The 24,804-nt window shown below is 43.2% G+C and overlaps 1 protein-coding gene across 1 annotated transcript; it reads right to left on the bottom strand.

Annotated features, from left to right (window-relative positions):
- On the bottom strand, nucleotides 7,515-22,848 carry GREM1 (gremlin 1, DAN family BMP antagonist). Its single transcript, XM_018054498.1, has 2 exons — nucleotides 22,449-22,848; nucleotides 7,515-11,630 (listed from the first exon to the last, which is right to left on the bottom strand). The coding sequence occupies exons 1-2, from the start codon at nucleotides 22,613-22,615 to the stop codon at nucleotides 11,075-11,077; spliced, it is 723 nt and encodes a 240-aa protein (XP_017909987.1). The 5' UTR covers nucleotides 22,616-22,848; the 3' UTR covers nucleotides 7,515-11,074.

Genomic DNA, 24,804 nt, shown 5'->3' with positions numbered 1-24,804 from the left:
ATACTATAGAGCATAGAAAGCTAAACACTTGTACTTCTCAGACTCCCAAGAAGTTAATAATTTTCACTAGGTCCCAATGAACAGATCTTACACTAGACTTGCAGGCAGAGGCAACCACCCTGAGTCAGCAACCATTCATAGAGACTCATAACTTCTGTTAAGCATGGAGAGGGAGTCCTTGGGTTCTTGGGCAACTTGGTTGCAGCTTCTACATAGGTCCCTACTGACATAAGAAGTGAATAATGGGCAAACCAGTGGCATTTTTCTACAGTAGCCCCATGGTGTGTTGAAGACACCTAGATCATTTCTGGATTTTATATTCTTGACCCTTCAGAGATTCTGTGAGCCATCTGATTATTTTTTATATAGTCTTTTATGATTAAGCTACCTAGAGTGGATTGTTATTTATAACCAAGAACATTCACTGATATATGTTTTAAAAATTAGTTTTAAAATTTATAATACCTGTTCTAGTCAACTAGTTTATGAATGTAATTCAAAGTACAATTTTTTTCATGGTTTATGGTCCCTTCCATAACTGCAGTCCATTGGGTTGTAAAGAGTCAGACATGACTGAGCGACTGAACTAACAGTCCCTTCCATTCAAAGCACACTTTGCTTTACTGGCATAAATTTTCAAAAATGTGATATTTAGAATCTTCAACATTAATATTCTCTTGTTGAACCCTTAAAGGTGAACAAGTGCTAATAATGCATTTTCTTCATCTAATTGAAAATTGATTCCCAAATTTTACTCTACAAAAAGGATGCCTGAATTTGAGATTTGGAGAATAAATCAGAAGGTAATATAACAGATCTCTCCATGGCACTAAATGTTAGATCCTATGAAAAAGGTCATGCTCTGGACATGCTGGAAAGTAAGTTTCCTCTGCTATATGTTATGGTCTAGCCTTCTATAGACCAGTTTTATTACTTAACCGGTGATATATATGTAAGACAGTGAAAGTAACACTGCTGTGATTGCATTAGATCGTGAGAGAGGAACCAGCTAGAGTAAAAGCAATAGATTACAACATCTAAATCTTTCTGAGTGATAAAGATATAGATGTTGGTCAGGACTCTTGAGTTTTCAGTGACATAAATCCAATACAAATTAAACCAAAAAGAGGAATTTATTTACGTAGCTGCAAATGTGCCGGTTTTTAAACTCCTTGATACTTCTTCCTTAAAAAGTTGAAGTCTAAAAACCTTTCTCTTGATTGAGGGCAAATTTAGTGACTTGCTTCTAATAGGAGCTCCCCTCATAGCTCAGTTGGTAAAGAATCTGCCCGCAATGCAGGAGACCTGAGTTTGATTCCTGCGCTGGGAAGATCCCCTAGAGAAGGAAATGGCAACCCACTCCAGTATTCTTGCCTGGAAAATCCCAGGGACAGAGGAGCCTAGCAGGCTACAGTCCATGGCGTGGCTTTTGTCTAATAGAATGAAGTAAAAGTAAAGGTATATGCCTTTGGAGGCTAAGTCATGAAAGGTATGGTGGCTTCTCCCTTGCTTTCTCTGAAATTACTTTCCTGAAGGAAGTCAACTGCTATGTTGTGAAGAAAGGTCCACATTGTGAGGAGCTGAGGCCTCCAGCCAACAGCCATGTGGGTAAGCCATATTGGAGACAGATTCTATAGCACTGGTCAGCCTTAAGATGACCTTAGCCCCTGCTGACACCTTGACTGCAAGCTCATGAACGATTTTGAGCCAGGTATATCCAGCTTAGTCACTCCTAGATCCCTATCTGAACATGTGTGAGATAGTAAATGTTAGTTTAAAGCTACTAACTTCGGGCATAATTCATAGAGCAATATATAACTAATGTGAGATGATTCAGAGGTTGGCCTGACTTCCATCATAGCCTGATCCAGGAGGGGGCCAGGGGAGGGGAATCTGTTAAGACATTCAGTTCATCTTTGTGGCTCTACTTTTCTGTGTGGCAGCTTCATTCTTCAGAATTTCCATACATTTGGGAAAGATGGCTGTCCGCAGATTTTGCTCTATAGGCTTATTATGACTTGTGATCCTACAAAAGGAAACAGATCTCCCAGCTTCCATATTCAAATGTTAAGGAAGATTCTATGGACTTGGCTTGGTTTCAAGCCCATTTCTAAAGCCAATCATGGTGGCCAAGGGGAATGAGTATTCTGATTTTCTACTGTGGTCTTATCCACCCCTACACCTAGAGAGGGAATAGGGACAAAACATACAATGATAAGAAGCCTAGATGGCCCCACATGAAATGAGGGAAGGGTAATTCTTTAAAAAATGTATAGAAAAGAGAGGAAAGACATAAACAATAGTTATCTACTCAAAAGTCATTCCCATGTTTAACCTTCTGCTGTCATTGTGCATAGTAATAAACTTATACATTCAAGCTGGACGTATCTGGCTCAAAAGATATGGAAAGAAGAAATTACTATAAAAGTTTGACTGTTACTGTGATGTGAATAAGTGTGTGAAGTTGGGCTGGGGCCTAGGAGAGCTTCTGGGGAGACTGGAAAAACTTATCATTTCTTAACCTAATGACCATTAAAAAAGAGTGTTCACCTTGTAACAATTCTCTGTGTAAATTTTGAAACCAGAAAATGTGGGCCCTTTAACTTGGTCCTTTTTCCTAGAATGTTTTGGCTATTCTGGGCCCTTTGCACTTTCATGTAAATTGGCTTGTTAATTTCTGCAAAGAAGCCAATTAAGATTTTGATAGAGATTGTATAGAATTGGTATAGGAATATTAATTCTAATTCATGAACACAAGGTATCTTTCTATTTATTTAGGTGTTTTCTAAATTCTTTAAACAATGTTTTATAGTTTTATTACAAAACTTCCTTTGTCAAATTTATTCTTATGTATTTTATTCTTTTGATGCTATTGCAAATGGAATTAGTTTTTAAGTTTGTTTCAGATTTTTCATTGCTAGTGTATAGACGACAGTTAAATTTTTGAATATTGATCTTGTACCCATAACTTTAATATTACTTTTTGCTATGGTCTGAATGTTTGTGTCTGCCCATCACCCTAAATACATAGGTTGAAATCCCAACCCCCAAATATAATCGAATTAGTAGGTAGGGCCTTTGGGAGAGTCGAAACTTCATGAACGAAATTAGTACCTTATAAAAGGGGCTCCAGAAATATCCCTAGCCCCTTTTCCCCTGTGAGGACACAATGAAAAATTGGGGACCTGAAAGCAAGCCCTCACTAGACCATGACAGCACCCTGAACTTGGATTTCCAGCCTCCCAAACTGTAAGAAATAATGTTTGATGTTTATAAGCTACCTCAGTCAGTTCAGTTCAGTCGCTCAGTCATGTCCGACTCTTTGTGACCCCATGAATCACAGCACGCCAGGCCTCCCTGTCCATCACCAACTCCCAGAGTTTGCTCAGACTCCTGTCCACTGAGTCGGTGATGCCATCCAGCCATCTCATCCTCTCTCGTCCTAGTCTGTGGTATTTTGTTATAGTTCCTGGACTGTGGTTCAGTTGCTCAGTTGTGTCTGACTCTGCGACTCCATGGACCCCAGGAGCCACCAGGCTCCCCTGTCCTTGGGATTTCCCGGGCAAGAGTACTGGAGTGGGTTGCCGTTTTCTTTTCCAGGGGATCCTCCTAACCCAGGTATCAGTTTGAGTCGGCAGGAGGATTCTTTACCACTGAGCCATGAAGGAAGCCCCTGAATGGACTGACAATGCTAATATATATATATATTTTTTGGTCAATCCCTTAGGATTTCTACTTACAAGTTTATGTTGTCTGAAGATAGAAATAGTTTTACTTCTTCCTTTCTCATGTGGATGACTTTATTTTCCCTTCCTTGCCTAGTTACCGGGCCTCAAGTACAACATTGAAAATGAAGTGGTAAAGACATCCTAACACGGAAAGTTTTCAGTTTTTCTTTCACCTTTAAGTAACGTCAGTTGTTGGGTTTTCAGAGATGCCTTTTTATCGGGTTACAGAAATTCCCTTTTATTCCTAGTGTTTTGAGTAATTGTATCATGAAAAGATGTATTTTGTCAAGTGTTTTTTCCATATGACTATGGGTTTTTTTTCTATATTCTATTAATGTTTTATTACCTTGATTTATGATTAAACCAACCTAAAATTCCTGGGGCAAATCTCACTCAATAATGGTATATAATCTTTTTTATATGTTGCTGGACTCACTTACTTATTTTGCTGAGGATATTTGCATCTCTATAAGAGATATTTGTCTATATTTTTCTTTTATGATGTTTTGTCTGGTTTTGGTTGTCAGGGTACATAGGATGAGATAGAAAGTGTTCCTATTTTTTGTTTTAGAAGAGGTATAAAGAATTGGTATGAATTCTTTAAATATTTGGTAAAATTCACCAGTGAAGCTTATGGTCTTGGTTTTTTTTGTGTGTGTGTGGAGAGATTTTTTAAATTACAAATTCAGTCTCATTTATTTGTAAGAATTCTATTCAAATATCTATTTCTTCTTGAGTCAGTTTCAGGAGTTTGTGTGTTTCTAGGTGTTGTGAACACCTGCATAAACAGAATGGACCTTACCTAAAGTTTGGTTCAGACCGATAACACCACAAACATCCCAAGAGTATATGAAAAGATTTATTACTTACATAAAGAGGCTTTCTGTAGAGAACAGGGCAGGCCTCCCAACCTGGTCTGAAAGATGGCTTGAGAGAGCAGAAGGAAGCTGACGTGGAGTTTTTATGGTGGTTAGAGAATGATGCGGGGATGAGAGCTCCCACCTGGAGGAGATGGGCCTTGTTTGGTTTAACCATCTCATCAGAGGCAAATGGAAGAGAACCTGGGCTTTCTTATCAGCTTTATTAGATGTGGGGCATAAGGGGAAGAGAGGAGTGAGGCTTAAAAGATTTTAGTAGTCAAACATTGAAAAAATGGAATGAGACTTTCTTATATTAGAAATTTGTCCATTTCCTCAGTTATCTAATTGGTTGGCATACAATTGTTCATGGTATTCTCTTATAGTCCTTTTCATTTCTGTAAATTTCATAGTGGTATTCCCTCTTTTCCTGGATCTAGTAGTCTTTCTCTCATGAGTCTCGGTAAAGGTTTCTTAATTTTCTTTTGCTGGCTCAAATCTGCTGTGCAGCCCCTCTAGTAAAATTTTTATTTTACTTATAACACTTTTCAGCTTCTAATTTTCTATTTTTTACAATAATTTCTATCTCTTTACTGACATTACAAATTTAGTGAGATTTCATTCTGTTTTCCTTAGATTCTTTAGAAATGGTTTTTCTCAGTTCTTGAACATATTTAAAAAGTTGACAAACCTTTTGTCTAATGTCTGAGCTTTCTAGGGGACTGTTTCTTTTTTTTTTCTTATGTATGGCCCATTCTTTCTTGGATTTTATTTTTTGCATGTTTCAATTTTCTGTTGAAAAGCAGGCACTTTAAATAATATGATGTGGTGACTTTTGAAATCAGTCTCTCTCCCTCTCCCCAGGATTTGTTGTTGCTGCTGTTTGTTATTATTTATTTCATTCTTCAGAAACTTTTCCAAGCTAATTGTGTAAAGTCTATATTTTGTGTTGTGTATGGCCACTAAAGCCTCTGCTTGGCTATCTTAGTGTTCAGCTAATAGCTGAACAGTAATTTCCTCAAATACTTGGAACCAGTAAGTCTTCCATTCCAGTCTTTGCTGAGGGGCTCTGTGTGAATATTGGGGCACACCTTCAACACTCAGCCAGGTAGCTGACAGCCCTGCCTTAGCTTTCTGCCTGTGCAGAGCCTCAGGATCAGCCTGAGGTAAGACCTTATGGCCTGCTCAGATTCTTCCTGAGCTTGTTCACAGCCTTGGGCAGGCACACAGCCTTATACATGATTGGGCTTTCTAGATTCCCAGTAATATGTTGAAGCTTTTCCAAAGCCCCCCAAAATGTAATTCTACAGTCTCCTTTTTAAGCTTTTTGTTTAACCTATTGTGAGCCCAATTGCTATCCACTGCCTCAGGCGGCCACAAAAATAATCAATTGCCTCTAATTGTTTTCAACAGGGCTTTTCACACTAGGCAGTTTCCAATTAGGTCAAGTAAAGATATCTTTGCAAGTGGGGCCTCCAGGGCCTGACAGACAGGTCAAATAATTACCATTCTCTGGGTATTTGGTTTTCAAAGAACTCAAATCCCATACTACCTCTCCCAGTGACTGTCAGACTGCTGGTGCTTATAATTGCAGGCTGTTGGTTTCAAGACTTCTACGGAACTGGAGAGGGAGATAAGAATAGGGCAAGTTACAATATGACAAGGCTTACTATTGTTACAGATATTCAGCCTTTCTCTTCAATAAGCACTCAGACTGCTGCAAGTCTTTAGGTAAATTTCCAGAGTTCTAAATATCTGATTCTATTTTTGCAGACTTCCAAAGATTTTATGGAGGAAAGAATTTTCAATGCCTCTCACTCCAACATTTTTGCATATGTCCTATTACATACTTTTTTGAAACCTAGAACATATTTCTCTTTCCAGTCCCCCTACCTTTTCAAACCCTGTCCAGATATTATCTCCTAGGTGTGCCTGTGATTTTTCTGAGGACACTGTCTTTTGGGGACTTGCCACTTTGTTTCCCCTCTAAGTCCAAGTAGGCCATGACAAAAAGAGGTGGCAAATAGACTTTGAATGCTTCAGAACAGGAGTTCCTGATGATGGTATCACTTCAGGGTGACCTTGATCATTAGATGCAAATAGTCAAGACTGGATCTGTTTTTAAACTGATGCACTCTATCCTTAAAAGAACAAACTGGTAAGCTGAAAAATCTCACAACTCTCCAGTGTTTAAGGGCATAGGTGCTGTAGTAAGACAAGAATTCACTATTTCCTAGCAGTGATCATAATGGTACACACATTGTTGAGTCACTATGAAAATTAAGTGGAAAATAATTAAAATCCTTGACAGTGTCTGGCATAGGCATTTTCATTATCACTGTTAGAGCACCAAAATGTAGCAGCAATCCTGTATTGTACACCTAAGTAGGAAGGGACATCAGAAATCCATTCATTCAGTTGCATAACCAGGGCAATAACTCACAATGTCTCAAATCCCTATCAAATGATATCAAGTATATGTTTTAATATTTCCAAGGGAGTTGACTGTATCTCAAAGATAGCTCAGTGCATTGCTGAATCACTCTCATTATTAGAAAGCTCCTTCTTCTACTGAGCCCCAAATCTTTCTCCTCCTCTTCCCTTGAATATCTCAAGAATAAAGCTATTACCATTTCAGCGTGACGATTCTTCCACTATCTGAAGGCTTCTCAGAAGCATTTTAACTCTTCCTTCCAGCTCTGGGGAAGAGGTTGGTACTTTTTACTGCTCACCAGCTTTCCCCTACCTCTAACTGCCATTGCCTGAGGTGTCCTGAAATCAAGTGAGATCTGGAAAGTGTGAATGAAGGAAATAAATTTCTTTTCAGATCACAAGAGAGCTCATGATCTATTTTCTACCTCACTTCCCATGACAACAAATGAGTCCCTGCCCCAGCTCTATCCTGTGAACACTACCAGTGAAACACACACACAGAGAAGAGGTTCAATTTATTGGCTGTTCTTTGGGAAAGGTTATATATAACATTATTGGGGTGAAGTTAAATTCTAGTTACAGATTTATAAAACTTTGCTTTCCACCAAATTAGCTTTTATGAGACTACCAAATCCCCCCTTTATCCTCATAGACAGCAAAGGACCTTGATCATAGTCATCATAATTCTGTTTTTCAAATGATTAAAGCAGACATAATACATAATGCAGTTGATATTAAATATATTGAGAATGACAAATCAGTAGAACTACTTTCACTCTTTAGCATTAACTTGTCATTTATAAATGTTCTGTACATACATTTTTTATTTTAGACTTTCTCCATAAATGGACTTGTGGACAATTCATTATTATTTGCTATTAGTATATGCACATTTAATTCTTCCAAAATAACATTTTAGATCTCTCTTAGGATGCCTCAGAAATGTTAACCTTTAAGGAACATTCAATTATAAAAATAAAAGCTCAGGTCTTGACTCTATAAGCAAGTTCAGATGTGTCAAGATTTTATTGTTTCCCTCTGACCTGATAAAAACCTCCAACAACATACAATGTGCCAGCTTCTTCTTTGCTCAACTCAGAGGAAGTTATATAAAGGAGAAAAAAAAATGCTTGAAATCACAGTGACCAAAGGATTTGAGTTAATAATTACATTAAATAACCATAACTTTTTGTTTAACTATTCACATTCCACACAGTGGAAATTATCCTTTCCTCCAGATTATTCGCTTACATTTTTAACTTTGCAGAACTACAATAACAAAAAACAACTTACAGACGCAGGATGTGTTTTTCTCTTTTAATGCCAAGCACAAAGTGTACATCATAAAATTCATATTTGGTGTTTGGCATTATTTTAATAGGAAAGATCTAGATCACAAATATCTTGCCATAAAAATTCTACTATAGTAATGAAAAAAACATATCATTTCATCATCAGTGACTCCAATACAATATTAACAGATATGGCACTTTCAATAAATGTTGGAAGATGCATGGGACTTGGGCTAGTTTTAATATAGGCACAAAAAGAAAAGCAGACATCCCCTTCTTTGGGTAGTGCTGTGCTTTTAGGGCAATTATGTTGCTTATTATCCCAGAGAAGTTCATTTTGAGCAAATTCTCTTCACTTTAGCCAAATCCAACTTACATGCAAAACTGTGGTACAAGCTACTAAAAGAAGATTCCTGCTGCCAACTTAAGTCATCTCTTTTTAACAAAATTGCAAGCTTGTGGCAGTTAAAACAAGAGAGATTTGGTGTCTGCTGGTTCTGAATGTCATTTTTCCTCTCTAGTGTGGTTGTATATTTTCAGCTCCTTCTCCTTTCTTCTCTCCCACCCTCAAAATTCTAGCTTAGTATTTGCATGCTTAATTAAATCCATTCTGTGCTTTATTGTTGGAGGATGTGGACGATAGAAGGATTTGGGGCAGGGGCTACCGTGGATGTGAAATGCACAGACTATGTGTTAGCACAAATTCTCCTAGTGTAGAATCATCAGTAGTGAGTTCCAACGTTTTAAAATTAGACTCAATATTTTGGGTGTTCAAGATGACTTTCTGCTTCAAAGTATGGTTCCTATTTAGTTGTTAGTGGGGAGAGCACTGGACCAAAACAAAAATAAAATAAAAGCAGCCTCTTTAGTTGCAACGATGCTTTGAACGCGAGAGCCTTCATGGGCAGCCTAAATGCAAGTCCATGGTGTTTGTTTCCCATGTTACACATGACTTGGCTGGTGAGATTGAGAAGATGCAAGGCAAAAAGAGTACGGGGGTGGGGTGGTTTACATATAAAAGCTCAGGCTTGAAGAAAGCAGGTTGGCCAAATCCAAAATGCAGGAAGGTTTCCCCACCCTGCACTTTGGCCATTAGATAAATCCTAAATAGGCATTGCAAATAACCCAAGTTTAATCAGAGAACAGCAACTACCGGTAGGTTCCGAGTGGCTATAATGTTACATAAATCCTACCAGCAGTATGACAACTAATGCACACAAATGCTCTGATTTCTTAACTGGGGTTTCCCTTAGATCCTCGGAGGGTGAAGGAAGAATGCAGGTCATACGCCTTACATCTCCTCCCTGCCTTTTAACTACTCCTTAGCCAGAAGCAATTGCCTTCCTTGCCTTACTCTGCTCTGCTCTCCAGCTCAATCTCCTGCTGCTGCTGCTGCTAAGTCACTTCAGTCGTGTCCGACTCTGTGTGACCCCATAGACGGCAGCCCACCAGGCTCCCCCATCCCCGGGATTCTCCAGGCAAGAATACTGGAGTGGGTTGCCATTGCCTTCTCCGGCTCAGTCTCCTAACGATGGCTAAAACCGACCCCAAATGAGTGGAAAGGAGCAGGCCCTAAACTCTCTTATCTCAGCCGGGTCCCTCACTGTCAGGTACACTCAGCAAAGACAGTATCTTTATCCAACAGGACTGTGGTTCTCAGAAGCACCACACAGAAACAATGAACCGGGGAAAAGGTGATGATAACTCAGCCAAAAGGACAGATACTAAGACCTTTTGCTTATGAGGTTTTTGTCTTTTTCCTATTCCTGTGTAGGAGTTTCTGAATTACATCTTTTGTCCATCTGAGGGGCAAAGCAGGAGGGGCTGTTTTGGTTTCACTCACTTGGTTCTGAAAATAGGAGTGGTCAATATTTATGTTTTAAGTTTGGTATTGAGTTACAGCTAATTTCAACAGTCACAGTGACTGCCAAAGTTAATGATTTTTTGGCAATTCTATTTTTCTTCTTTAAACATCAGGGGAAAATTTGCTAAAGCATGGGTCTCACTGTGTTTGGAGGTTGGCCTTTCCACGCTCTGCCCATCTCCCGCCTGAATTTTGCTGGACCAACTGGGCCTCACCTGCAATCTCTCTCTTCTCTCAGCCCTCTATTCTTCTTGCCCTTGCACCATCAGCTTCCCCCAGAGTCTGAAAGGTCTTCCCCAAATAGGAAACATTTGCATCTATGATCAAGCAAGTTGCTTCAGAACCCTTGACAGGGAAGGCGGGGGACAGAAATAGTCACTGAGATCCTAAGAAGGGATGGACTGTGAGAGGGAAGAGGAAGGAGGGAAGCAAGAACAGGGTAAAACATCTTTTCCAAGGCCAGGGCAGCACAAAACAGGTCTCATGCCCTCAGAGAAGCCTCTCCATTAATATTCATTTGGAAGGGAGGATCTGGTCCCCAGGAGGGCACGTGGAAGACCAAGGCAGACCCAGACCACAGCCTGCCCACCACTCCCTCCCCCCAAAGTGCCTGGGGTAGTAGCTTGGGTTTTCTGTGTCATCCTGCAAGGAAGCAGATACATTTACATACTAGGAAGTGCCCTCTAGCAGAGACTGTGTTTCCTCTGGTGTCTGCAAACACCCACAGGCACCCACAAACACTCAGGCACACAAACTACGCACTAGCAGGCTCCTGGGAGGAGGCAGCTGGTGGTCCTTCTTGCCGCTAGGTTTAAGCCAAGTAAGAATCAGGTTGATTGAGGTCTGTCTCTGGGCCCGCCTGGGGCCTGCATCCCAAGGACAGGCTGGGTGTGCCTGGCTTTAATCCAAATCGATGGATATACAACGACACTGCTTGACACGCGTGACCCTCTTCTTCTTGGTGGGTGGCTGGAGTTCAGGACAGTTGAGCGTGACCATCATGGTGGTGAATTTCTTGGGCTTGCAAAAGGAGCAGGACTGAAAGGAGCCCTCCTCCTTCCGGATGTGCCTGGGGATGTAGAAGGAGTTGCACTGGCCGTAGCAGAAGCGGTTGATGATGGTGCGGCTGTTGCAGCCCTCCTCGTGGATGGTCTGCTTCAGCGGCTGGGTTTTGCACCAGTCTCGCTTCAGGTATTTGCGCTCCGTCACATGCAGGGCCTCCTGGCTGGACTCCAGCACCTCCTCTCCGGGCATGGCAGTGCCCCGCCCCTGGCCCCGCCCCCGGTTCCTGGAGCCAGGCTGCTGGGGAGACTGAGTCTGCTCGGAGTCATTGTGCTGGGCCTTGTCTGGTGGGGGAATAGCCCCTTGGGACCCCTTCTTTTTCCCCTCAGCAGCTGGCAACAGGGTCCCCAAGAGGAGAAGCAGGGCTCCCACAGTGTAGGCTGTGCGGCTCATGCTAAAGAGAGGAGACAGAGAGAGGAGGCATGAAAAATGGAAAAGTTAATTAACAAAAGCATTAATTAAAAACAGCCAGTATTTTATCAGGCACTTGGTAAACACTTGATGTAAGTGATTTCTTTTGTTTTCACAAGATCTCCAGGAATTAGGTACTGCTATTCTCATTACCCTCTGACCCATGAAGCCATGAATTAGCTCATCCAGAGTTATACACAAATAAGCCAAGATATGGACTCAACTGGGAATTCTAAGGTGGCTGAGTGGTAAAGAATCTGCCTGCCAATGCAGGAGACTCAGGAGACACAGGTTCAATCCCTGGGTAGGGGTAGATCTCCTGCAGCAGGAAATAGCAACCCACTCCAGTATTCTTGCCTGAAAATCCCATGAACAGTGTGCGTGTGTGTTCAATCACTCAGTCGTGTTGGACTCTTTGCGGCTCTATGGACCGTGGCCCACCAGGCTCCTCTGTTCATGGGATTCTCCAGGCAAAAATACTGGAGTGGGTTGCCATTTCCTCCTACAGGGGATCTTCCCAACCCAGGAATGGAACCTGCATCTCCTGAGTCTCCTGCACTGCCAGGAGATTCTAAACCACTGAGCCACCAGGGAACCCACCCGTGAGCCATACAAAAAGGCAAAAATATATGACACCAGAATATGATTCCCCCCACCTGCCCAGGTCAGACGGTGTCCAGTAGGCTACGGAGGAAGAGCAGAGGGCAATTACTAATAGCTTCGGAAAGAATGAAGTGGCTGAGCCAAAGCAGAAATGACTTGCAGTTGTGGGATGTGTCTGGTGGTGAAACTAAACTCCAGTGCTGTAAAGAACAATATTACATAGGAACCTGGAATGTTAGGTCCACAAATCAAGGTAAATTGGACATGGTCAGGCAGGAGATGGCAAGATTGAACATCAACATCTTAGAGATCCGTGAACTAAAATGGACCGGAATGGGCGACTTTAATTCAGATGACCATTATATCTACTACTGTGGGCAAGAATCCCTTAGAAGAAATGGAGTAGCCTTCATAGTCAACAAAAGAATCTGAAATGCAGTACTTGGGTGCAACCTCAAAAATGACAGAATGATCTTGGTTCATTGGTTCATTTCCAAGGCAAACCATTCAACATCATAGTAATCCAAGTCTATGCCCCAACCACTGGTGCTGAAGAAGCTGAAGTTGCCCAGTTCTGTGAAGACTGACAACACCTTCTGGAACACACACACACACACACACACACACACACACACACACACACACACAGTCCTTTTCATCATGGGGGATTGGAATGCAAAAGTAAAGTTAAGAAGTACCTGGAGTAACAGGCAAGTTTGGCCTTAGAGTACAAAATGAAGCAGGGCAAAGGCTAACAGAGATTTGTCAAGAGAACATGCTGGTCATGGCAAACACTCTTTTCCAACAACCCAAGAGATAGTTCTACACATGGACATCACCAAATGGTCAATAATGAAATCAGACTGATTATGTTCTTTGCAGCTGAAGATGGAGAAGCTCTATCCAGTTAGCAAAAATAAGACTGGGAGCTGACTGTGGCTCAGATCATGAGCACCTCGTCGCAAAATTCAGGCTTAAACTGAAGAAAGTAGGGAAAACCACTATATCATTCAGGTATGACCTAAATTAAATCCCTATGATTATATAGTGGAAGTGATCAATAGATTCAAGGTATTAGATCTGGTAGAGTGCCTGAAGAACCACGACTGGAGGTTCATAACATTGTACAAGAGGCAGTGACCAAAACCATCCCAAAGAAAAAGAAATGCAAGAAGGCAAATGGTTTTCTTAGGAGGCTTTAAAATAGCTGAGAAAAGAAGAGAAGGCAAGGGTAAAGGGAAAGATATACCCAAATGAATGCAAAGTTACAGAGAATAACAAGGGAAAAATTAAAAAAAAAAAAAGAGCGGGGTGCTTGAGAGAAAAATGCAAAGAAATAGAGGAAAAAATAGAACGGGAAAAATTAGAAATCTCTTCAAGATATAAAGGGAACGTTTCATGCAAGGATGGGCATGATAAAGGACAGAAATGGTATGGACTTCCCAGAAACAGAAGAGATTAAGAAAAGGTGATATGAATACACAGAAGAACTGTAGAGAAAAGGTCTTAATGACCAGGTAACCATGATGGTGTGGTCACTCACCTAGAGCTGGACATCCTGAAGTGTAAAGTAAGTGAATGGGGGTGATGGAATTCCAGTTGAGCTATTTAAAATTCTAAAAGTTGATGCTGTTAAAGTGCTGCACTCAAAAAAAGTTGCTCAGTCATGATTCGTGTCAGATTCTTTGAGACCCCATGGGCTGTAGCCTGCCAGGCTCCTCTGGCTATGGAATTCTCCAGGCAAGAATACTGGAGTGGGTAGTCATTCCCTTCTCCAGGGGATCTTCCTGAGGTCTCCTGCACTGCAGGCATATTTTTTAATGTCTGAGCCACCAGGGAAGCCCCCAGTATGTCAGCAAGTTTAGAAAACTCAGCATTGGCCACAGGACTGGGAATGCTCAGTTTTCATTCCAATCCCAAAGAAGGGCATTGCCAAAGAATGTTCAGACTACTGCACAATTGTGTGTGTTTCACATGCTAGCAAGGTCACTCTGCTCAAAATCCTTCAAGCTAGGCTTCAGCAGTACATGAACCAAGAACTTCCAGATGTACAACCAGGATTTAGAAAAGGAAGAGGAACCAGAGATCAAACTGCCAACATTTGTTGGATCATAGAGAAAGGAAGGGAATTCCAGAAAAGCATCTACTTCTGGTTCATTGACTATGCTAAAGCCTTTGATAGTTTGGATCACAACAAACTGAAAAATTCTTAAAGAGATGGAAGTACCAGACTGCCTTACCTGTCTCTTGAGAAACCTGTATGTGGGTCAAGAAGCAACAGTTAGAACTGGACATGGAGCAACTGACTGGTTCTAAACTGGGAAAGGAGGAGGACAAGGCTGTGTATTGTCACTCTGCTTATTTAACTATATGCAGAGTACATGATGCAAAATGCTGGGCTAGATGAATCACAGGCTGGAATCAAGACTGCCAGGAGAAATATGCCAGATATGCATATGATACTCCTCTAATGGCAGAAAGTGAAGAGGAACTAAAGAATCTCTTGATGAGGATGAAAGAAGAGAGTGAAAAAGCTGGCTTGAAATTCAGCATTAAAAAAATAAAGATCATGCCATCCAGTCCCATCACTCCATGGCAAATAGTAGGTGAAAAAGTAGAAGCAGGGACAGATTTTTCTCTTCCTGGGCTCCCAAATCACTGTGGATGGTGACTACAGCCATGAAGTTAAAAGATGCTTGCTTCTTAGAAGAAAAGCTATGACAACAGAGACAGCACATTAAAAAGCAAAGATATCACTTTGATGACAAAGGTCCATATAGTCAAAACTATGGTTTTTCCAGTAGTCATCTATGGATGTGAGAGTTGGACCATAAAGAAGGCAGAGTGCAGAATTGCTGCTTTTGAATTGTGGTGCTGGAGAAGATTCTTGAGAATCCCTTGGACTGCAAGAAGATCAAACCAGTCAACCCTAAGGGACATCAACCCTGAATATTCATTGGAAGGACTGATGCTGAAGCTGATGCTCTAATACTTTGACCACTGAAGAGCTGACTCACTGGAAAAGACCCTGATGCTGGGAAAGTTTGAAGGCAAAAGGAGAAGGGGCTGGCAGAGGATGAGATGGTTAGAAAGCATCACCGATTCAACAGACATAAATCTGAGCAAACTCTGGGAGACAGTGAAGGATAGGGAAGCCTGGTGTGCTGCAATCCATGGGGTTGCAAAGAGTCGGACACAACTTAGCAACTGAACAACAACAAATACCATAATATACTTCTAAATGATGAAACATGTCCTTCACATATACGTGTGTATGTGCATGGATGTGTATATGAAATTTACAAGGTAGAAAGTGGGCACAAGAAAACAGGTGTGTGCAAATATTTACATAGGTAAGTGCCAGAAATATGTTGAATAAGTTTATGATAGTGAATTATTATGACTGGGTCTGCAGTTAGATATGGGTCAGCAGGAACAATGGCATATGAACAATGGCAAAAAATTAAAATAAGAGAAGAGGAGGCTATAGGAAAACTGACCAAAAAGAAAAAAAAAAAGGAAAGCAAAGATGGAGAGAGAGAAAAATGAATGGAATGAGGACTGTAAATCAGAGAAAGGAAGACTATTTTAAAGCACTATATTCAAGGAAGGCGGGAGCAGACAGAGAAGGAAGAACAGGAGACATGTATTTTTCAAAAGGAGGGTGCAAGAGAGAAGCATCAGAGTATTAAGATTCTCCTGGGACAGTGCTTCTCGAACTTGACTTTGCAGACAATCACCCGGGGATATTGTTACAATGCAGATTGTCATTCAGTGGGTCTGCCTTTCTAACAAGCTTGGAACAGCAAGGTCTGTGGTACCCACAGCTATGGGGCATGGAAGGTGCTGTGAAAATGTTAAAGGATTTTCTTTTCAATGAGTGCAGTTTCAAATTCACAGCCTCCCTCTTCAGGCTATAACAGCGAGCCTGATGGATCCTGAGGCTTCCCCTGTCTTGTACTGCCATTGTGGTTCTGAACCCAAGGACACAGCTGTGAAGCACCCATTTGCCTGCTCCCTTCTGACCACCAGGGTGACACATGATAACCACTAAGTGCAATTGAACAGTAACCTCATCACACCCCTCTAGGAACAATACAGGCTGGAATTAGTAGCTGCAACTGTTAACCTTTCAAAGACAAAGACAGGGTAGAATCTACATCCTCTAAGGGGCAAGTCCTGTAGTAAAGACTGTGCAACCCTAAGGATAATGTCAAATTAAGACAATTAAATATGAAAATCAAGATATTCTTAAACAGCACCTTTTAAACATTAACCTAATACTTTTGGGCAAGTTCAAGTTTGCAGCTGATAGTGACATTTAGCTCTCGCTCTGACTACAGACTCCCTGGCTTTTGTCAGTTTATGTTACAACATCCCCGTTCTTTAAACAGAGCCTTTTTGGCCTCACCAACAACAAAAAATTAATTTCCTTGTTTTGTCTTTAAAAAAAAAATTGCTCATGAGGACAACTCAGTTACAAAACAGTCTGATTTTCTCCAGAGACCAGGACAACTTGAGCTATGACAATCCAGTCTCCTGAGCAAATACAGTGTGAATTTGGGAAGCTTTCAAAGTTTCTGTTCTTCACTCAATTCCAGGCCAGGATCTAAACTAAAATTCAGTCTCTGCGCATTTCCAAGAGGAGCACGTAAGACAGCCGTATCTTCCCCATCACTCCTAAAAGGGGCCTCGAGAAAAACTGAAGCCTCCAGAGCAAGATTGCAGAGCCAGCATCACAGAGGCCAATCTGAGACTTGACCAGGAATGTATGATGACTTCACAGGACAGGTTCGAGTCATGGGGTCATGGGGCCATGGGGCCAGCCCTACCTACAAACATCTACCCAAAAAATGCAGTTTTCTTTCTCTTCACCGCGTAGGACCTTCTTTATATTCATCTTTTCTTATCTGGCATTTTTCCATCTGACATTAAATAAAACCAAGTTTGAGAGTTCTAAGGGCTGATTCATTACCTCCTCTTTCATTCCTGGCAGAGTAGGCTCTCTTTTATTCAATGATGATTGTCATGGACCACATTGACCAGCAAAACTTCTGTTCTTTGCATTTAAAATGCATTCCCACAAGCTGATGAGCAGAGCCAATTTTTGATTTCTGTCTCCTTCTAGCCTTGGGAGCTTCTTAATACTTCTCTTCCTTTTTCTAGGAAAACTCCAAATACTCACTACTTTTTACCAGGTCCCTGGAGAACACCGTGGGGTTTATTTTCCCATTGAAGCCATTGGATTCACTTGGGCAGAAACCAAGAGTAAAGCAGTAAATTCAAAATTAGTCAACTGTGGTTTTCTGTTTTAATTTGGACCAACTTCCTGTTCCTATGGGAGTGTGCAAACCCCATAAGAAAAAGGGGTCTAGAGTGACAGATTCTTTTTAAGAAAAGTAAATTTTTTCTCAAAATAAGATTGTGTGAAAAAATATTATGAAATGGCTACATAGAAATTTAAAGCTTACTCTTAAATATCTTCAGCTTTTGAGTTCTTAAATCTTATAACTAGTTATTTGAAGAGAAGAAAAAAAACACTTAATGAATCTCAGTCAATAGAGACCTCAACTTCTTAGAGCAATGCTCTGAGAACTCTGCATGTCCCACATGAGTAAGGTGGGGGGGTGGGGCACCGGGGGGATGAAAACTATACTTAGTGGTAGTACCAGGGCTCTGTCAAGTCATCGTGGTCAATCACCCAACCTTCCCCCGCACCAAATGATCTTGATCATGCTTTGAAGGAAATAGGACTGATGTGTTCTTGAAATTCCAACTGTATTGTCAGTAAATAATTTGCAATCTGTAAATATCTAGACATGACGGAAACCAAGAAAATGTAAATTTCTTGCAGATAAATTCTTCACCTTGACATCTAGCAGAGTGCCCCGTTATAAAAAATAGAAGCAAAGGCCAACCCAGATTTAGGTCTTATGGATTATCACCCATATTCAACTATGAGCTGAAAACATTTCTGGTAACTTGCATTCTGAAATGATCCACTCACATTATTAAATTAAAGCTGCAACTCATGGACCCAGAGTGCATTAGACACCTACAAAGATCTCCCTTATTTCTCCTTTGCAGATAATATTCTTCTTTCCAAAGGCTGCCCCTCAATGCATTTCTGCTTCACCAAATCATGTGATTATATTTTCATGGTGAGTTTTCTCTGCAACTGTTTCCCACCAGCAAGACCCACCCACCCCTACGTTTTTTTCCCCTTTATCACTGTCCTCCCCTCTAACCCACTTGTCCCAGAGGACATAGATACTCTCAAAGTATGTCTTCTCTCCCTGATGCCTTCCTTCAGGTTACCCTGAGTGATCAAAAGCAAACATCTGCCCAAAGATAACCCATATCAGCCACGATTGTCCTGTGCAGGTCATGGTGATTTATTGTAACCTTCACCAGGCCATAACAATACAATCCTCTAATTCTTGGGACTGAGGAATAAAAGTGCTATGTGTAACCTGTTTCTAATATCCTCAGTGTCTTTGGGAAAGTTTAGGCCAGCTCCTTTCAGCACTCTTCTTGCTGTATTTCTCGTTTTAGCTAACCAACCTGCTTGTAATCAGTTAAATGGAGTGCTGAGTGGGATTAACAGTGAGGAGACAACGATCAGCAAGCCAGATGTCTGTGGCTGAATGTCTGATCAATGTTTTAGAAAGCTATTCAACAGGCGTGACAGCAAATTATTCACCAGCATTAAAAAAAAAAAAAGAAAAGAAAAAGATGGAAATGACAGCAAAGGCTCTAAGTGCAGGCCCAATTATAGAAGACCCTATTTCTTTTTCTTAGGATTAAATCTTTAAGGACAAACATTTTTAATTGGATCTTTAATTTTTAGAAAGATGGTCAAATTTTAGAAATTAAGCAGTGATGTTCTAAAGAATCTACTGGGTTGATTTTCTGTTTTCAGACAATTTGTGCCAAAATGCTTGGCAAACTAGTAGAGGGTAAATCTCACCTGTGTGTACTGCAAGCACACTAACTGCATCTTTTCTATGTTGAAGACCACTCAGGCTAAGTCAGGCTGGGGCCCAACACCATAGAGGGCGTAGAGAAGCAACTCACGGGCTCTCCAGGCTCTTGGAAGATTTTTTTTTTGGTGAAGTTAACGATAGTATACAATTTTTTGTGGTCAACAGGAAAGAAGTTGGAAAGTAATGAATGTTAAATGTTTACTAAGTGGCACAATTGAGAGACAGCCAAATCAGAGATTCTGTGTTGTAGTAAAAGGTGTGTGTTGATCTCTGTGTGAGCAGGTCTTGGGATTTGATTTCAAAACCATCTTACGGTACACCTTGAAGTCCTAAAATGTTACTGCCTCTCCAAATGCCACCACTCATAATAAGAGCTACCTATATTTTTAAACCCTATGTGAGGCAAAATACGCAATTTTGACAGAACTTTATAACTGATTTTTCACAACAAAACAGGAGGTAGATAATACCGTCTTCCTTTTACCGACCAGGGAATCTAGACTCATGGGGAAGTCGGGGTTTGAGTCCCATTCTTCTGAACCCCCAAGCACATGTCCTTAAGAACTATTCTACAGACACACAGCACAGTATTTAATAAGGGGCACATGGACTTGTTTCTAATGCAATCAAATTTGACGACTATTGTAACTCAAATAATTCTCTGTTTTGCTCATATGTGAAGAAAAAAACCTTTCTGATCCCAGGAAATACTGTTGCACTTCACATTTCTAAGAGCGTATGTTAAAACTAAAGACAATTCCTTGCAGATGCAAGACATAGGCTGATAACACTGGCCTGGTCTGTGCCTTTCAGTTGGATGCTAAGTCCCCTACCCTACCTGTCCCATGCCTTTTACATAGAAGGTTTAGGTTTTCCATCTGTCCTTCACTTTGTTCTGCACTGCTTTGCTGCTAACAAGCATTTCTTGGGAGAGGGGTTTGTGGCATAAAGTTTCTTGGCATTTTATCATTTTTAATACTTCAACCTTAAGGGCTTCAGTATAAAGACAAGGCAGGCAGCTTCCATTCAGAGATGTGGGGATGTAATAGGTTTCTACTCTCCCCTGTGTAACCACTAGGTTAGCCAACTTGAATTTCCCATAGATTGTGCATGGGTTAGCAAAACATTTCACTCAAAATGAACTTTTAAGAAAATAGGAAACCTGTGAAATTACAAAGTTTACAAAACACTTTAATTCCTACAATGACCTGGGGGTTAAACACACACACACACAAACACACACACCCACACACACTACAACACGACACCCAGCATCCAAGTTCTAGAGAGCCCTGAAATAATTAATTAATACTAACAATTTGGAGTGTGCAATTTATTCAGTGATGGTTACTGGATCACCTACTGTTGTAAGCTGGAGTGTACCAGAGAGAAGAAGAGAATCTGTGGTTTTCTGAAAATACTTCTTTCCCTCCTTGCTTTGAAAAGTCCACCCTTTCAAGTCCCCCTCTTTCAAAAAAAAAAAAAAAAAAAAGGAAAAGAAAAAGACGTGGGGGCTGAAAAGCCCTGGGGTGAAAGAAGACTCCTTGCCCTGGGATGGGGGTTATCTTAAACTCTTCTCCGCTATTTATTTATCTTGTGTGTACAGTCAGAGAAAGCCACTACTCTGGGGTCCCTGGGGCAGTTTAAATCCCTGGTGACCCACTTAACACAATAGATTATTTTAATCAACTCGTGTCCTGGCACCATCTCGAAGAGGAACGTAAACAGACGCGCTCACCGCTTGGATCTGCTCTTTGCAGCCGGAGATCCAATTTCCTACCGATGGTCGCCTCTCTGCCCTTGTACCATTTAAGAAGAGACTTTTAACCCCTAATTTCGAGGTTGTATTTCTGTCTAAAAGAGTCGGGATTCAGAGACGGAAGGGGAGGAGAAGGCAGCAGCCACCAGATTCTAGCCGGGAGCCCCTTCGGGCCAGCTCTGGGCGCGCTGGCAGGGCTTCACCGGAGAGACTCCTGTCTGCCCCCCTGCCTCGCCCGGGGTACCTTATCAGCGCCCCGCTCTGGGAAAAGCCTGTCTGGGGCGCCCCCAAGGCGGTGCTGGGATCCGAAGACAAAGCCAAGTCAGAACGGTGGCGCGTCTGTTTTTCCCAAGCCAGAAATCTACAAATTACTCCAACTGGCAAGGTGACGGCCCCCGACACCCTACCAGCCCCTGACCCTGCTCGTGAGCTGCATAGCCGTCAGCAAAGTGGCGGGTGAAGACGAAGGATGACCTGGGCTTCCAAGCCGGGGACCAGCCTCCCGCTGCCAGTCCCGCGTCGTCCGCGCAGCGATACGCTGCAGGGTCCACTCGGACACAAATTAGGGCGGACTCGCGGAATGAGGACCCGATGGATTGTCACTGCCCAGCGTCTGACGTCCGCGGTTCAGTCGAGCCGCGCATGGGGCAGGAAGAATCCTAGAAGAGGAAACGCAGCACCCGAGAGCGCGCAGCCCGCAAGTACTGGTGTGTGCTATTTGCGGCGTGCGCACCATGGGCTCGCGGGGCTCGGCGTCCCGGACGGCTCACCGCACCTCACCGGTCCGGTTACCTGCCCCTCGGGTTTCCGCCGCGGCTGAACTCCGCAGCTCCGCCGTTGCACAAGTCTCCATCTCACCTTGAGGATAGGCAAATGGATACATCGCTCCTTCTCAGGATCTTCCACCCCACGGCAGGATCAGTCACAGCTCTCCGACGGGCGCGCCCTGAAGTCCCCAGACCCAGAGTTCCGCCTCAAACACAGGGGACCCTCTCGTTGCAACTTTTCCCGTCGTCTGCGGTCGAACCGAAGGGTCCTGCTGCTCCCCACTACTTCCCGGCGCTCATTCTCCCTCCGCTCCTGCGCTCTGTACGCACGGTCTCCGCGCCCTCACCCAGCGGGCACGCCTGGCAAGCGTGGCTGCCACGCACACTAGCAGAGTATTAGCGGAGCGCCGGGAGGTGGCAACGGGATGCGGGTTCTTGCTCTGAACCTCCTCTTTCCCAGGCATGCCCTGCACACTGCCCAAGGTGAGGTTAAAGCAGCCAAGACCTTGGGCACGAAGGACCCCGCGATGGTTCTTGAGGGTTCACCCAGGGAACGCGGGGCCTCGGCCTGCGCGCACGAAGGGCTGTCGCGCACCGAGCGGGACGCGGGAGTCGTTTCCCGACCCCTACACACACATACACACACACCCACACACACATACACACGCCTGCGTCTCCGCGCTCACCTGTCAACGCGGCGGGCCTTCGGGGCCTGCGCTCTCGACGCGTGGCGCGGTGTGCGGCCGCGGCCAGAGCCGCCCGGGCTCCGCGTGGGGTCCGCGGGACAGAGAGGACCGCTCTTGCGGCACACTGGGTCGCCCGGTCCGCGGAGGGCGCACCGAGTGAGGGGCATCGCGCCGTCTCCCGTTTAAATGCCGGCGGCGGAGCGCGGCGCCCGGGGCCGCGCCTCTCCATTGGCCAGGCGCCGCCGCCGCCGCGGGACCCGCTATCCGCCCCCTTTCCCGGTACTGCCCCCGCCCCCCGCACCCCTCCTGCCTCCCCGCGGGGTCCCCTCTCTCTGCCGGCCTCGCCTCTTTGTCTGCTCCCCCCGCCCGGGCCGGCTGGGAGAGGTCACCCCAGGGAACTGCGCCTGGAATGCACAGCAAATCACATTTTCCGCTCCCGTTGGAGGGGGAAGCGCGGGAGGAAATCCCCCCGGCTCTCGGCCCCTCATTCCTCCTCCGCCCCAGGCCTGGGCTTTTCCTCTCGTCGGCCCCGCGACGCGCTCCTTCGGGCAGACTGCACAGGGAAGAGCAAGGTCTCCGTGGGATCGCGACAGATTAGGCGATTCTTTTCCGGTGGAGGCAGCGAGACTGCCGGGAGCTCCGGTTGAGCGGTCGCCACGGCTCCGGTGCGGCTCCGCCCGAGGCCCCCAACTTCGAGGGCGCTGACCCCGGCGCCCCCGTTAACCTCGGCGGGCTCGCTGGCCGCCAGCAGGAGCCTGTCGCCAACATGACACCCTTCTCTCCAAGCCCGCCACGGGCGCTTTCAGCTCAGATGCCGGCGGCCTCGGCTGTGAGTGTACAGCGGGAGTAACGGGGGGCAGAATAACCGAAAAGGACCCTAAAAATCTAAAATGCAAAGTCAAGGTTTCCATGCAGATTACTTTTAAAAGGGAGAGAACAGTCGCTAGGAGAGGTTTTCCGTAGCAGGCTGAAGATGAATAAATCAAGAAAATAAAAAGTCAGACAAGGAAATAACTCTCTAGAAATGGAAGACAAAAACCTACGTGTGTGAAAAACCGATGCCACATTGTGTATTCATTACTGAGAACCCGATGAAGAGTGGCGAACATATCAAGCGCAGAAATATTTTTTGAAAGATGAGCGAACACGTTCATTTGTTCTCTTAGCTTGGAAATCGGTTCCTCAAAGGAGCCGTAAACTTTTGTGTGTCGATGTTAGAAGCCCGTGCAAAAATCGACCCGGCTGCAAGGTCTGCAGACCGGCTCCATCAGCGAGGTCAGATGATGACGTTGAAAAACATTTGTTACAGAAGGAAATTTGAAGGTGTTTGTACTGACTATAGCAAAATAAACAAAACAATGAAACCCATCAAAAGCTACTTGTGAAACATTCGTGGTTTAAGTACTTAGCTTAAGAAAACAAAACAAACCCCCAAACAGCCTGGATGTTTTTTCTCTCTAGGCAGGCATTAGGGGAGAGGGCAAGAAGTATTGAACTCCTTCTAGATGATGTTAGGAACTTGAAATCGATTTTTCAAAATAAATGAAACAAGAAGGAAGTCTGCATTAAATCACTATCTAGAGAATCTTCATCAATCTGCATGTTTTGTTTGTGCAGACGGCAGTTTCTACCCATGAACTCAGTGCTGCACTTTAAATGTTCTCAGTAATTTTTTGTTTAAAAAAAAAAAAGCCATAGTTTGACCCATAGTTTCTAGTTGCCTGCAAGATTCAAACATTCAACAGGGCTCAAAGACTTATCTTGGTCAAGTGGACTGCAGGAGAGATACACAGAAATATACAAAATATTTAGGCAATTAACAGCCCAGCCAAAGCCCACCAAGCTGTAGGAGCCAGCTGCTCTCCCTGTGTAAACTATTCCACCAAAGAAAAGGAAGCATATTTTACAGATTCATAAACTCCTTCTAATCTAAAATCAGCGCTTTAGTCATGGGGTTTTTTTTTTTTTTCAAGATTCATATAAATTGATCCAAATGAAACTACAGGGACAGAGTTTACCTCCTACATTGGAAGTAATTGTTTTAGAGCCCCAACACTCTGGTTTTGTATATCTCAATCTATCTCCATCACTATCTCTAGCTAGTAAATGTTAATCTGTAGGATTCCTCCTCAGGAGCCTTCTCAGACCGCACTCCCTACAGTAGAAACACCCCACCCCATCCCGCTACCCCACAGCTCTCTGCCTCATTTCACTGCATCATTTTTCTTCTTTGCCATTTTCTCTCTCTGCCACTAGAATGTAAGCTTCATGAGAGTGGGCACTTTGTCTGTCTCAGTCACTTTGATTGCCACGAAGTATGTAGAATACAGAGGGTCTAACAGACTTGGGGTTCAAT

This window comes from Capra hircus, chromosome 10, assembly GCF_001704415.2.
Source record: "Capra hircus breed San Clemente chromosome 10, ASM170441v1, whole genome shotgun sequence".
In the NCBI taxonomy this organism is placed as follows: domain Eukaryota; kingdom Metazoa; phylum Chordata; class Mammalia; order Artiodactyla; family Bovidae; genus Capra; species Capra hircus.
Note: the sequence above shows the minus strand (reverse complement) of the source record. Positions and strands in the feature narration are given on the sequence as shown.